This window comes from Cygnus atratus, chromosome 14 (assembly GCF_013377495.2).
Source record: "Cygnus atratus isolate AKBS03 ecotype Queensland, Australia chromosome 14, CAtr_DNAZoo_HiC_assembly, whole genome shotgun sequence".
NCBI classification, from domain to species: Eukaryota; Metazoa; Chordata; class Aves; order Anseriformes; family Anatidae; genus Cygnus; species Cygnus atratus.
In genome coordinates, this window is record NC_066375.1 from 13,114,436 (window position 1) to 13,128,307 (window position 13,872).

General features: G+C 58.6%; 2 protein-coding genes across 2 annotated transcripts in view; both read right to left on the reverse strand.

The window, feature by feature from the left end:
• PCDH12 (protocadherin 12) overlaps positions 1–5,533 on the reverse strand; it is a 9,287-nt gene extending 3,754 nt beyond the window's left edge. Inside the window, exons 1-3 of the mRNA XM_035562944.2 lie at positions 2,705–5,533; positions 2,197–2,291; positions 1,088–1,239 (exon numbers count right to left, since the gene is read on the reverse strand). Coding sequence (XP_035418837.1) covers positions 1,088–1,239; positions 2,197–2,291; positions 2,705–5,533 — 3,076 coding nt within the window. The remainder of the gene's footprint in view (positions 1–1,087; positions 1,240–2,196; positions 2,292–2,704) is intronic.
• Positions 5,534–11,163: 5,630 nt separating this feature from the next.
• SMIM33 (small integral membrane protein 33) lies at positions 11,164–11,586 on the reverse strand. The gene has a single exon (XM_035562910.1). The coding sequence runs from the start codon at positions 11,584–11,586 to the stop codon at positions 11,164–11,166; it is 423 nt and encodes a 140-aa protein (XP_035418803.1).
• Positions 11,587–13,872: the final 2,286 nt, after the last annotated feature.

Below are 13,872 nucleotides of genomic sequence, written 5' to 3' on the forward strand. Positions count from 1 at the left end.
CATAAAGGTAGGCCTAGTCTGGGCAGATTCACAGAAATTATTCTATATGAGCAGATAGCTGAATACCTGTTACACAGGCAAGAACTGGCACAGCGTTTGCAAGATTGTGTTTTCCAAATTTCCTCCAAATTTCTTGCTGTATTTGAAGGAGGTAGATGAAGAGTCCTGGCTGACAGAGGACACCTGAGCTTGCAGAAGAGCACCAGGCAGGCTTGCAGAGGACCTGAGCTGTGCTCTGCATTAACCTGACTTAGCAGCCAGGCTGTGGTAGGGACTAATGCAAGTTAAAAGCTGGGAAGCAAGAGCAGAAATAAATCTTCCCAATAAAGAGAGGTCATGAGGCCATTAGTGGAGTCCCAACAGAAAGTCTGAGACCTGTGCTTCTCACCACAGTGATAACTGACGTGGAGCAGTGGCTGGTGGTGGTGCCGATCCCACTAAAACACCCCAAAGAGGGCAAAGTGAGGAGCTGCTGAAGGCCCCAACACCCAGCGACACGAGCAAAAAATGTCTGATGGGGTTTCTGTGCCCCCAGCTGTTGGATAACTGGCATGGGGTATGACTCCTCGTGTACTGCTGACCCCCTCCCATGCAGAGGAGGGATTTCAGGGCCACCATAAGCAGTTCAGTAGGAGCTTGGGCAGGAAGGGAATGAAGACCAAACCAGAAGACACCTCATACCACCAGTGCAGGTGAATCCTAACCACTGCGCACAATTCTGCTCACCGCACCTCAACAAATAGCAAAATAAATCAGTAAGAATGTAGAAAATAACCAGGATGGTAACAGGAGACAAGACTAGAGCCATTCAGGCTGGTAAGAAAGAGGTGCCTGATGGGGCTCAGGGGGTCTAGAAGGTCACGAAGGGCTCAAGAAGCACAGCTCTTCTGCTTTCTCACTCTGCATGGACCAGACGACCATAAAGCAGAGGCTCTCGGGTCAGCGTGGAAGCAGAGTTTGCACATAGCAAAAAATGCCAAATGCCAGCTGCTACCATCTTCTGAGCAGGGTTGGCGTGTTCCCTGGGGACATCCCACCAGCCCCAGTGTGCCCCCAGCTCACACCGAACACGGCGAGGCCACCTCACCTGCCTGCGGCTCCAGGAGGGTCTCCAGCTCCTCTCCCACCAGCTGCGGCACGGAGAGGTCAAAGCCGCTCTCCGAATCGCGGTCCTCGGCTTCGCTCTCACCATGCCCGCTGTCCTTCGTGCTCAGGCAGTCAGCATCCAGCCCCGCAGCCCTGCAAGGGTCCCAAAACGCTCAAGTCAGGCTTTTGCTCCCGCCTTGCCTATTGTTTTGAAGGTTGTGGTCTTAATAACCCATGAAGTGACCCCGAGGTGGGATGTGGGCATTGTTCTCCCACTGCCCGTCACCCAACAGCTCCACACACCCTATCCATCTGCAGATGGCCCTCCAGCTGGGTCAGCCAAAGCTTGCAGCTTTCTGAAATGCCACTTTTGCAATCATTTTAGTCTAAGATGTTTTTTTTTTTAAAAAAAGCAAAAGCATAGAGATCAGGGGTGCCACGGACCCTCTGAAAATTGGGCTCCAGCTGCGTGCTGGGCTACACATGGGGCTGCTCTACATTTCTTGCCCAGGAGGGCTTTAATCCTTCTGCAGGGGGATCCCGAGATAACAGGGAGCTGCTGGCCCTTCCCCATGAATTCGGAGCAGCTGCCCATGTGCAGGATGGGGCAGGGAGCATCGCAGCCCAGGGCAGGTCTCCCTCCCGCACCGTCCAGATGGAGCTGACAACAAGAAAGTTGGAGAAAGCTGCGTCTGCCCCTGGCATGGGCAGGAGGCATGTGGTGAGGCAGTGAATAACTCTGGCATTCTCAGGAGCTTTCACCCACAGATAGCAACACCATAGCACCTTTCCATTGTGCTTGAACACACCGGTGTTTCCCCAGCAAGGACAGGCAGACGGTTTGTGGTCAAGGGGAGCTCATGTGGGTGTGGAGGGAGCTGCCAGAGGTGCCCCAGAGCATCCCCAGGAGGGAGCTGGTACCCACATCAGCATGGAGGTGGGAGCAGAGGAGCACAGCCACCTCCAGAGGCAGGACCTGCCTCCCTGCCCCGCTGCTTGTCCCATCTCGGATCAATGAAAGCGGCGTTAGCTGGTGCCCCTGCTCCTGAGGCCGCTGGGACTGAAGCAGCGGCAGCAGAGAGGCAGGGGAGGGCTGAGAGCAGACCTTACCTGCTGCCGTTCTTGGCTGTGTACTTGTTTCCCCTGTGGTTTGTTTTGGGCTGGAACTGGCCCTGGTGCAGCAGAGACAGCAGCTGAGAGATTTGCTGTAAGGCAGGAAAAGCCTGTTGAGCCCTGCAAACACCGCTCAAGCTGCTTCCTGCCAGGATGTCCCCTCCGAACCGCGCCACCTTTTTATAGTGTTTCCTCCTCCTGCAGATGGTTCGGCATCCCCACGTGGGGGAAAACAAGGCACCGAGCAGCTCACCTAGCCCCGAGCTTCCCTTGTGCCCCTGCCCCTGGTACATGGGGTTGTCCCCTCCTCCCCATGCCCAGTGCCCCTGGTACATGTGGTTGTCCCCTCCTCCCCATGCCCGGTGCCCTCCACCACAGCTCCCTGCATGTCCCGGTGGGCATCTGGAGACCCCTACCATCCCCTGCATGTTCCCAGCCCACCCCCAGGGTTAGGCAAGATTCTGAGGGTCTCCACACCTCCAGCAAGACGTGGAGAATCTCCTACCTGCACGGGGGCCGACTCCATGGCAAACTCCCCGTTGGGGCTCTGCTCTGCCAGGGCCACCAGCGAGAGCCGGACCAGGCTCCTGAGGATGTGCTGGTGGGGCGGGGGCTGCCCCGGTCCCTGCGGCACGGTGCCCACTGGCTGGGGTGGGTACAGCAGGGACTCTCCCAGCAGTGGCTTCTCCGAGCCTTCACCATGTGGCAGGACGTCTGGGGGGCTCACGGATGCATTTTTGGGTCTGTGGGGCTGGCAGGGCCGGCGCTGCATGATGGCGAGGTTGAACATCCCTTGCTCCTCATCCGAGTCCTTTGAGGTCCTCTGGTTTCTCAGGGTCCTGTAGAGAGTGGGGGTGAGGTGGATGGGAGGCTGCGGGGAGCCCTCTGGGCAGGGCTGGAGGGGCTCAGCGCCCCGGGGCCGGCCCCGCAGCGCCGGGACCAGGTGGATGTCGGCCTTCTGGATCTGCCGGGGCGGCTTCTTCAGCTGCTGCTGCCTGTGGGTGTCCTCCGCCACCCTGCAGTTGTAGGCCATGCCGTCCTTCTTCTCCTTGCTGCGCAGGGACAGGGTTAAAGCCGAAAAGAGGAGGCACCCACCCAAGAGAGCGGCCAAGCAGATGACAGCCACCACGGGCGGGCTCAGCTGCCCCAGCTCCCAGGCGGAGATTTTGGAAAAAGCCCCGTGGCGTCGGAAGAGCAAGTGCACCCATGCCTGGGTGTGCAGGGGCTCGTCCCCGCCATCACTCACCCTGATGGCTAGGTCCCACCGGGTGCCGGTGAGGCTGGTGGCATTGGTGGTGTTGAGGAAGAGCTGCCCTGAGAGTGGGTCCAGCACGAAGAGCCTGGCACCGTTCCCGCCCATGAGGTCAAACCTCAGAGCCCCGTTGGGACCGGAGTCTCCATCCCTGGCCACCACGGTGAAGAGGAGGGAAGCGTCGGAGCATGACACCGGCGTGGCGTTGGTCACCGCTGTCCCCAGGGTGCTCCCGTTCCCAGGGGTCACCCAGATGCACCCTGTCTCGGTGCCGACCAGGACGGACAGCGTGGCCGCGCCACCCACCAGCACCGGCTCGGTGATAACGGGCGCATTGTCATTCTGGTCAAGCACAGCCAGCTGGACAGAGACGTTGGAGGCCAGCCTGGGGTGGCCGCCATCCTCTGCGGTCACCAAGAACTCCAGGCTGCTCATCTGCTCATAATCAAAAGCTTGGAGGGCAAAAACCTCCCCGGTGGTGGGGTCGATGGAGACCAGACTTGAAACCGAGGCGTCCTGGATGCTGTAGGTGATCTTCCCATTGAAACCCAGGTCAGGGTCAGTGGCGTGGACAGTGAGCAAAGAGGTCGGCGCTTCACTGTTCTCCTTCACAGTGCTCTCGTAGGCGGCCCTCTCGAACGAGGGGGCATTGTCGTTGACGTCGCTGATGCAGATGGTGAGGTGCTTCAGCACAGCCAAGGAGCGCTCGCCCTGGTCCCGCGCCACCAGCGTCAGGTTGTACTCGGCGCGCAGCTCCCTGTCCAGCGTGGCGCTGGTCATCAGCAGGTAGCTGTGGCTGTTGGTCCTCTTCAGCCTGAAGTGCTCGTCCCCAGGGCTCAGGGAGCAATGCACCCGCCCGTTGTTCCCTGAATCGGGGTCACTGGCTGTCACTAGGGCCACGAAGCTGTCTTTGGGGACAGCTTCTGAGAGCACAGGTGCCTGCGCCGCCCAGGTGACGTGGACATCGGGCGCATTGTCATTGACGTCCAGCACTTGGACCAGGATCTTGCAGTGCGCTGGGATGGGGTTGGCGCCTAGGTCCCTGGCCTGCACGTCCAGCTCGTAGGCGTGGGTCTCCTCGTAGTCCAGCGGGCGCTTCAGGACCACGCTGCCCGTGCGGGCGTCAATGCCGAAGGTGCTCAGCACCTCCAGGGGCGCGTGCTTGCTGAGGCTGTACTCGATCTCCCCGTTGGGACCCTGGTCAGGGTCAGTGGCTGTGACCATCACCAGGAGGGTCCCAGGAGGAGCATCCTCCCGAACCTCAACAACCAAAGAGCTCTCTGCGAACACGGGGCTGTTATCATTGGAGTCGAGGACGATGACTTTAATTAAAGCAGTACCTGACTGCGGTGGCTCCCCATGGTCAGCAGCCGTAAGCACAAGGTCGAAGGAGGAGTGCAGCTCCCGGTCCACCTCTTTAACCACGACGAGCTCGGCGTGCTTTGTGCCATCGGAGCTGGAGACGACATCCAGCGCAAAGTGCTCGCTGGGGGACAGCGTGTAGGAGCAGTGTGCGTTGGGGCCAGCATCAGCATCCAAGGCTCGGTCCAGCGGGATGCGCGTCCGCAGCGATGCACTCTCCGACATCTCCAGCTCCAGCTCGGGTGTGGGGAAGCGGGGCGCGTTGTCATTGATGTCCAGCACTTGGACCTCCACATGGATCAGAGCCAGCTGCCGGGTGGCCAGCACATCGAAGGAGACCCAGCAGGGATTACCGTGCCGACACAGCTGCTCCCTGTCCACCCGCCCGGCCGTGCTCAGCTCGCCGTCCCCGCTCCCCACGCGCAGTGGGAACCCCCTGGGGCTCTGCAGCAGACGGAAGCTTTCCTCCGTTTCGCCGCTCTCGCCCCACTCGAAGTGCTCAGCCAATGTCCCTATCACCGTGCCCTCCGGCACCTCTTCGTACAGCCGGTATTGCACCGTGAACGTGGCCACCTCCTGAGCGTCAGCGGAGAGGAAGAGGTACCACCAGAAGGCCGGGAGCTGCAGAGCGGAGCGACCCAGCAGCAGCAGCCCGCTGACGATGCCCACAGCCCCGCCACTCCGGCTGGCAGGCATGGGCTTCCCCAGCTGCCTCTGCATCCCCAAACGGACCTCAGGGCATGCACGAAGCCGCCGCATCTTCTCCCGTTGCCGAACGCCACTCACCAGCTGGAAAGGAGCAAGAAGAGCACGGAGGTCCGGAGGCTGCCCCCAGCCCTGCCATCACCCCAGGACGGGAAGCGGAGCATCGCGGGCTGGGACACCACGGCGGGGAGCAGAGGGACTGCCACCACCGCAGCCCAGGAGCGGTGTCCGGCGGTGGGAGGTGGACCAGCCGTGCTTCCTATGGAAACCCCACCTACAGGAAAAGGGAGGCCCGGGTCGGCACAATGCTCATGGGGTGGGGGCTCGCAGAGCAGCACGCCGCCCGGCCCGGCGAGGTGTGGGGATGTGCTTCGCTTCCAGCCTGCAGGGACCACCGCTGCGGTCACCTGCAAAACACGCGGTGCATTACATCCAGCCAAACCCACGCGCGAGCTTCAGGAAGCTTCAGAAGCGATGATGGCCTTCTGCTCCTGCATCACCCTAAAGGCTTCTTCCCCATGCCATCAGGTTTCTGACTTACCCTGATCTGTTTTAATTTTCTCCAAATCCAGCCTGCAACCCCCAGTCCTCACACTGCCTTTTGCTGTTGGTTTCAAGGGCGATGTGCCCACACTGCGTTTTTCAGCGTGTGGCTTTTGAGTGCAACCCTGCTCCGTTTTCCCCTGGGCACTCAGGGTGACATTTGGTGCCACTCGCACACAAAAACCCACACCCGTCCCGCTCTGGCACAGTTCAGCTGTGGCACCAGGACCTCATGATGCTGGTCCTGGGCTCGGCCCCAGCCCCAGGTGACCTTTGCCGGGTCATTTCCCTTCTTTGTGCGCTGGCTTCCTCCTCGGCTAAAGGAGGCAAAGCCACAGGCTCTGCCACAGGGATGCTCTTGGGCACGGGAGGAGCGGACGTCCCACAGACCCCACGTGGCTTTGGGTGGGCGGCAGGGAGGGGGCGGCTTCTTGCTGGGGGCTTCAGGACCTCCATGGCCTCAGGAACAAGCCCCTGCCATGACCCTGGCCCGTGGGGACGTCAGCAGAGGTGGGGCTGCAGGACGCTGCCAAAGCATTGCTGGGCTGCAAACCACACCGGCCGTGTCTTGGAGGAAGGCAAGCAAAAGAATGCAAACAAAAATAGTGAAGAAAAATGGGGGATAAGCCAAGACGTGCCGGGAGCACCGCCAGTAAAATAATAATTGGTGCTAACAATGGAAGAGTTTTCCTCCCACTTTTCCTTCCTGTCCGCACGCAGGCAGGTTCCCAGCTTGCAGGTGCTCCGAGACCTCTGCAGCCTGCGTTGTGTCTCCAGGATCCAGCCTTCTCTCCTGGGAGCCTGGCTGCCCTACGGCCTTCCATTCAGAGCCCACAAAGAGCACCGGCTGCGCTCAGTTACTGCACAACGCTGGTGGTGCCCAAAGCAGGCACAAATGCCATTTGCTGGTGCAAAAACCCAGCTCCTCTGAAGCTCCCCCTCTGAGCCCTCCAGGCTCAGCAAACCACAGCCATGGGGCCCCCAGGGGGACCCCGATCCCCCAGAGCTGCACCCACGCCACATGGCAGAGCCCAGCCTGACCACATTCATTCAGACTCCACAGCAGCTTCCAAATATTTGCTGTTTGGGGCTGGGGCAGTGGTGACTGCGGGCCACAAGCTGTACGTGGTGCACAGAGGCTGTCACGAGGTGCTGGATGTTGTCTCGTTAATTCCTGCCCAGGTTTCTTGCTCCGGGATGAAGCCTTCTCTGGGCAGCCACCAGCTCGGCACGTTTCCAACGTGCAGAAATCACCCAGCAGGTCCAGTTTCACCAGATAACCAGGAAAGAGCTCAGAAGCTGGTTTTCCCCAGCTCCCTGGCTGTAGGCACCTGCGGTCATGCACAGCCTGCAGGAGGGGTCTGCCCTGCTCCAGCGTGGTGGGAGGGAGGCAGGTAAAAGGCCGGGGTCAGACACATGATTCATTTTTCTCCTAAGGAAGCGGAAATGAAAAGGGAAAAGAAAGTTTCCCATCATAGTGAAAGATAACATCAGAAGAGAGGAGTTTAGAAATAACATCAATCAAAGGAGAGTTCAGAATGAGCACAGCTAAAGAGGTCCCCAGATTCAGCCTCGTTAGGATGCTCGGGGCTTCACCTTATCCCAGGGGCCATGCAGGGAAGCAGGACTTGTTCTCTCTGCTCCGCTGCGGGGGGGAAACGCCTGAGGACAGGGAGGCCACCAGCGATGGGGCACACCCCGAGGTGGGACGCTGGCTCCACACCCAGGGCGTTGTGCGTGCAGGACGGCTGCAAGGACGGGGCAAATAAATGCGTGGCTGCTCCCGGGGACCTTTCTCCGGGGAAGGAGGCGATTCCCCCTCGCACCCCGTGGGAGCTGGGTGACCCTCGGGGGGCTCTGCCTTTCCACGAGCCCACCTTCCCCCTAAAAGCAGAAGGAGACTGGAAAGGGACGGCCACACGCCACCTGGCCGAGCCTCCCACTCCCATTGTGTCTGCTTCGGGCTGGCTCACTCGGGACCCCAACTTCTCGCATCCCTCCTGGAGCAGGCTTCACCGCCTCTCCCTGCAGCCTCGTCCCACGGCAGCCCCAAACTGGGCCCATCCCAACCCAGGCTGCCCTCAGCTGCGGTGCCACCGGGGCTGGGGACAGGAAAGGCAGAAGGGGCCGGGGGGGACAGGGACACCGGGCGCTGCCTGCAGGGCGCGCAGCCGCCGCCAGAGCCCACTGCTGCTCCGCGCTGCGGTGGCAGCGGGCAGCAAACCCGCAACGGCCCCGGGAGCAGCGAGCCTCGGCGGGGCCTGCAGGGGCTCCCCCTGCAGCGGGTGGACGCCCTAATTACGAGGGAAATCGTAGGGGGAGTGGGCAATCGCTAATGAGACTCCGGCTCTGCGAAGCGCAGCCAGTGGCTAAGCGCACAGGCTCGGCCAGGATGCTCCTGGAGCTCCCCTGCGCAGAGATAAGGAGAATTGCTGCTGCTCTGTGCTCCTAAAAAGATTATTAAGGAGGGGAAGAAAGTTAGAAGCAGAACAAATTGGAGCAAGCTCGGTGTTTGAACAGAGAGTAATGATGTTAGGATGATTTGCATGCACAGCTTCCGCCGCCTGAGAACCCCGCCGTGCTTTATAAATTCTTGCACTACAACAAGCAGGTCTATAGGCAGGTAACGGCTGAGCTGGCCAAAGAAAAAAGAGGAAAATCTGTAAAAATGGCTTTTTCTGGTGTAGGAGAAAGAAATGAGAAGCTGGGTTAAAGTATAACCATTGGTGTCCTTCTGGAGAAGAAAACTGGCAAAAGATTGTTGCTCGTTTGTTATTGAGTCCTACAGTAATTTTTAACTCTTCTCTTGTTCCCCCTGTATTTCAACAAGTTATACATAAATACCTGTTTGCAAATGAAATTCCCAGAAAAGAAAAAAAAAATCCTGAAGGCCAGAACTTCAATGCTAGATCTTCCCAGGAAAAGGCCATAGAGGAGAAAGGGGCTGCTGGGCTGGACTGGAGGATCTGAGCATCTGAGCCCAGGATGAGCACAGGAGAAAACTGAGCCCCATCAGCTCCCCTGTTCCGCTGCCAGTTCTGTTTGCTTTTAGTCTGACAGCTTGAAATACCTAAACACCAGCAAAGCATTTGGAAAAGGTGGGGGTTCCCCAGCTCCTCAGCTGCGCAAGTGATAGATCTAGGCCAAAGCACACTGTAAGATAAATCAGAACTTCACAAGTCCTGAGCGGCTGCAAATTGATGAGTTTTAGTAATAATTATCCATTTTATCTTCCTCTTTATTAATATTCAAGTGATTCTCGATCTTTGCAGACACAGTGTTTGGGTGCTGCAGTTGTCCTTCGGTGGGAACCGTGACAAAAGCTCCCATTTCTCCAATCAAAGACTTTAACAATGCCGTTCCCTGCTCCCCAAGGACAAAACCATGAAAACTGGGCGCTGATGCAGCGATGGGCCCTGGATGGGTGACACCACCTCAGCTCACGGCATAACCTCAGTGTAAATCTTGTGGCCACTGGGAAGGTTTTTCTTGATCTCATCACCTGCTCCTCACCCCTGATGCAGGTGAGCACCAGGACTACCACAACCTACTGACATAATTTAAAGAGATGTCCCTGGAAGGTCATTAGCTCTTCAGGTATTGTTAATTACAGATGTATAAATTGAAAAATAAGCACTGTGTTGCCATTCTCTAAAGCGTGTGTTGACATACAATGGGAGGGGAGACTCAGTGGTTTCCAGCTCAGACGATATCCACACCTTATCCACGTAGGCGTGGGAAAGCTGGAAATGCATTATACCCTCCGGAAAACAAATGGAATAAAATCAGAACAGAAAACAACAACAACATATAATATAAATTATATTTATTATAAACACCACCATTTTCCAGCAAGTCCAACTGCTACTTTAAAGCAAGCGAGAGAACAAGCTGGAATTAAGTGAGCTGGAAGAAGCCGGAGCACCTGCCAGGTCAGCAATGCCCAGCACTGGAGGAAGGGGTGAAAGCCCCCGGTTCTTTTCCATCAGTGCCCAGAGGGATCTGTGCTGAGGATGCAGCTTGGGATGGGCACAGATCTGGCTTTGCTGTGCTGGCGTGGGAAGGGGAGAGGTGGGAGCTGTGTTTGACTTCCGGGACTACTCACCAGAACAAAATCCTTCAGGGTGATCCCAGAGGTTTGTTCCCTCCCCAGGGACTGCCTGTGAGCCCACACACTGAAGCCAGGCTTTGACGCCCACTTTCCACTGAGTGAGGAGAAGCTGTGACCAGTTTCTTGCCCAAAGAGATGCCTAGCACCTCCAGCAGCAGGAAGGCTCCCAGAGCCGAGCAGGACACCACAGTCTGCTGTCACCCTGCGGGGCCAAGGATGATGTTTCACCCTTCCATCTGCTCCCTCTGTACCTGTACCTGCCTGAGGTGACTGAGACACACCAACATCCATCCCAACAGTGCTGGTCCTGGGCCCTCGAGCAGAGCACAGAGCTTTTCCTGGTTCGGGGGCAGCAGACAGCAGTGGGGACGATGAAGATGACCACACTGAAGATGCCCTCAGGTCTCCACGCCCTGTTGTGGTGCACAGAGATGCTGCAGGCTGTCTGTCACAGCGGGCTGAGCCCTCTCCAGGGCCGGCAGGAGGGAGGACAGGGTCCAGCTCTCCAGCAGAGGGAAAGGGGCCGTGGCATGGAGGGCAAAAGGGACTGGAGGTTTTTCTGTGCCACGCCATCAGAATAATGGGGACACTGTGCATGTGGAAACGTCCTTAATCCAGAAAGCAACTCCAGACCAGGCAACTTCCAGCTCCTGCCAAGGGGCTGAGGGTAAAGTCAGCGCTCCCAGAGCAGGGACCGAGATGGTTCTCCTGGGCACTCCAGGCAGCATGGGACAGCCTGTGGGTGAAACCAGGGCAAGAAAAATGCTAAAGCTGTCCCACGTAGGCTGACACAGTCCCAGAGCCTGGGCTGAGGACTCAGCTTTTGCCTGGTGCAGCCAAATAACGGTGTCATTGCCTGTCTGGAGCTGTGCACTGCAAGAGGGACACGGGTCTGGATGTTCAGGGGCTGCCGATGGGTCACTGCAGTGACACTCAGCCCCCTGGAGACAGACATGATTCCTGCAATCAGCCATCATCCCAGTCCCTATTTTCACAGGTAGGTGATCTCGATGACGTTGGGCTCGGCGCTCCTGCAGGGGAGGTGGTGCCTGCAGGAGCACTGGCAGCTCAGGCCAGCTGTGGCCACACCGCCCAGCTCCCACTGGCCAGGCTGGGCAGGAAGCTTCTTCTGGGAGCCCAGCTTCTTCCAGTCCGTGAGGTGCACCCCGTCGTCCAAGTCCTGTGGCATGGGCTCGTGGTAAAGGGTGATCTGGATGGTGCGGAGCTGAGGGCCATAGTGCACCACGACGATGATGAAGATGGCCAAAAGGACAAAGATGGCCACGATCATTGAGATCATGGGCAGGGCGTCAGATTTCTTCGTCATGCTCCTAACGACAGAGATGGGAGTGAAGGCGGCCACATCCTGGGGCTCGGGGTTTCTCAGCTGGCTGCCAAGCACGGAGACGTTCATGGCTGAGCAAGCTGAGCTGGGACAGAAAAGCGGGATGGAAAGGGGTTGTTACTGAACAGGGGCTGTCTGATGTCCTTGTCTCCTGCCCTCGTTTCGACAGCTCCCGCTGTCACTGTACTTGCAGCTCTCCAGCCTTGGAGACTTGGAAGAAGGCTCTGGATGCACTTTCCTCTGGATCTAAAGAAAAGATTCAGCATGAGATAAGGACTCTGGGCATTTAGCAAACCCTCCTGAGCAACGTGCAGCTCTGGGCTGGGAACGGCCAGGATGAATGCTCATCCTGCCCAAGCGTCCCACAGGAGGGCAGGAGCCTGCCCACAAACCCTGGGACAGTGAGCAGCAGCGCCTAGCGGGTTTAACAAGACTGAACACAACCAAAACCTATCCTTTGCTGCTCCCCAAGTGCTCAGTGTGATGGGACAGCTCTGAGCGAGTGCTTTCTGCAGGCAGAAGCACAGCCCCAGCCAGCTGCCAGGGAATGGGACTGTCCCCTGCGCGCTCCCTCCCTCGGGCTCAACAGACAGGATAAATTTTGACGGTCACATCTGGGGTTGCAGTGATGGTGCCCTGGACACGTCCAACCACGCAGACAACAGAGAACAGCCAGGGGCAGCGTCCTGCGTCCCCTTGTTCCGGGCCCACTGCCACTGGTGATGGGGACCAGGAGCCCCTGGAAGGGACACCTCCACACTCCCCTCTTCCCCCCAGCCCCACAGTGCTAATCCAAGACCAAACCCCCCCCTGGGGAGCTCCCTGGGAGGCCCAACCCTGCCAAAACATCTGCAAGTCAAGCCAGACGTAAAACCCCATGGGAGCCAGCACGGCAGAGAGCTGGGAGCAGGAAGCAGCAGGAGGGAAAGGAGGAAAGGCCCACGGGGGTACCTGGGTGTCCCTGCTCCGGGGGAATCATCACCTCCAGCAGGGAGGGCAGGACCAGCAGAGAAGCCTCCAGGAAGGTGCTGCAGGGGCTGGCAGGGTGTTGGCACACCCGGACTCACCTCGGAGGCTGCCACGTCATGCCTGGGACTCCCCGCGCAGAGGAGGAAGCGCCTGCTCATCCCACACACACACGAGGTGCTGCCTTACCTAGCGCAGTGCCACATCAGCACCACCGCCTCTCCCTCGCTGCCCCACGCGGGGACACACAGGCGCACCGGCAGGAAACTCTCCTCTCGCCGCACTGCGCTCCTCGGCTGCAAGACAAGCGCCTTTTGTTCAGGGCAAGAGCACCCACCGCCCCTCCAGAGGCACATGCACAGCCCCCAGCTTTCCAACTCCAGGAAACCTCCCTCCTTTCGCTGACTTGTCCTTAATTATTACTGCGCCTAGAAATCAGTGTAAAAATCACCCTTCTGTGTGTGAGCTGTTTGCACAATCCGGCAAAGCCTATCCGCACAGCCCCGTGAGCTGGCAGGCTCCTCGCCCTGAGAGGTGATGCAGCCCCAAGGCTGACTTCTGCAGCAGGACCGTGTCAGCCCCGCTATCGCCAGCAGCAGGGTGAGCCCACGCCGCTGCTGTTCTGAAGCTCACACCATGCTCCAGAGACACCCAACACACCAGCAGCACCCACCGCGGCAGGACGGGGAACGTCTCCTCCAGGCGCGCAGGAGGCAGGGCGCCGTGCCCCGCCGGGTGGGTGAGGTGTGGGTGAGCACGCTTCCCTCCGCCGTGAGGCAGCCGAGGAGCCCGCTGTGCTCTGCCAGCACCAGCCACGTGAACGCTGCAATATCTGAGCGCTTCACAGATGTGCTGGTGCTGCTAATCCCAGCCTGGGGCGCGGAGATCTCAAGGACCATGGAAGCAAGGCTCCAAGGATGCCCCCGAGCCGGGCAGCATTCACCCTCCCATGCAGGTGGGTGCTGTCCCCCAGGCCTGGGGACACTGTGCAGTCTGACCACGCCACCGGGCTTGACCCCCAGCACGTCACAGTGCAGAAAAGATGGATCCTTGGAGCTTTATCTCTGCAAAGCCATTATGAAATAACCTCCTCCCCCCTTCCTATCCAGAATAAAACTGTTCCTACCTGGAGGCTGCCTCTCAGCAAACCAGCCTGGGTGAATATTCGTGCTCCACCTTGCCTGTACCCTGTGGGGACAGGGTGGGAAACACTTCGTCCCCCATCCAGCCGAGCAAGCTTCCAGCACAGATTTGGCTGCACATTAGAGCTGCTGCTTCTGGGAATTTGCTCTCATTTCAGGATTCAGTAAAACCTTAATCTACAGCATAATCTCTGAGCATCACATCTGTGCAAGAGAAAAAAATGGTGGTGGGGGGGAGGCTGCTAAC

What these genes read in the sequence shown, in the direction of transcription:
- SMIM33 (XM_035562910.1), bottom strand. Translation starts at nt 11,586, where the DNA reads ATGAACGTCTCCGTGCTTGGCAGCCAGCTGAGAAACCCCGAGCCCCAG.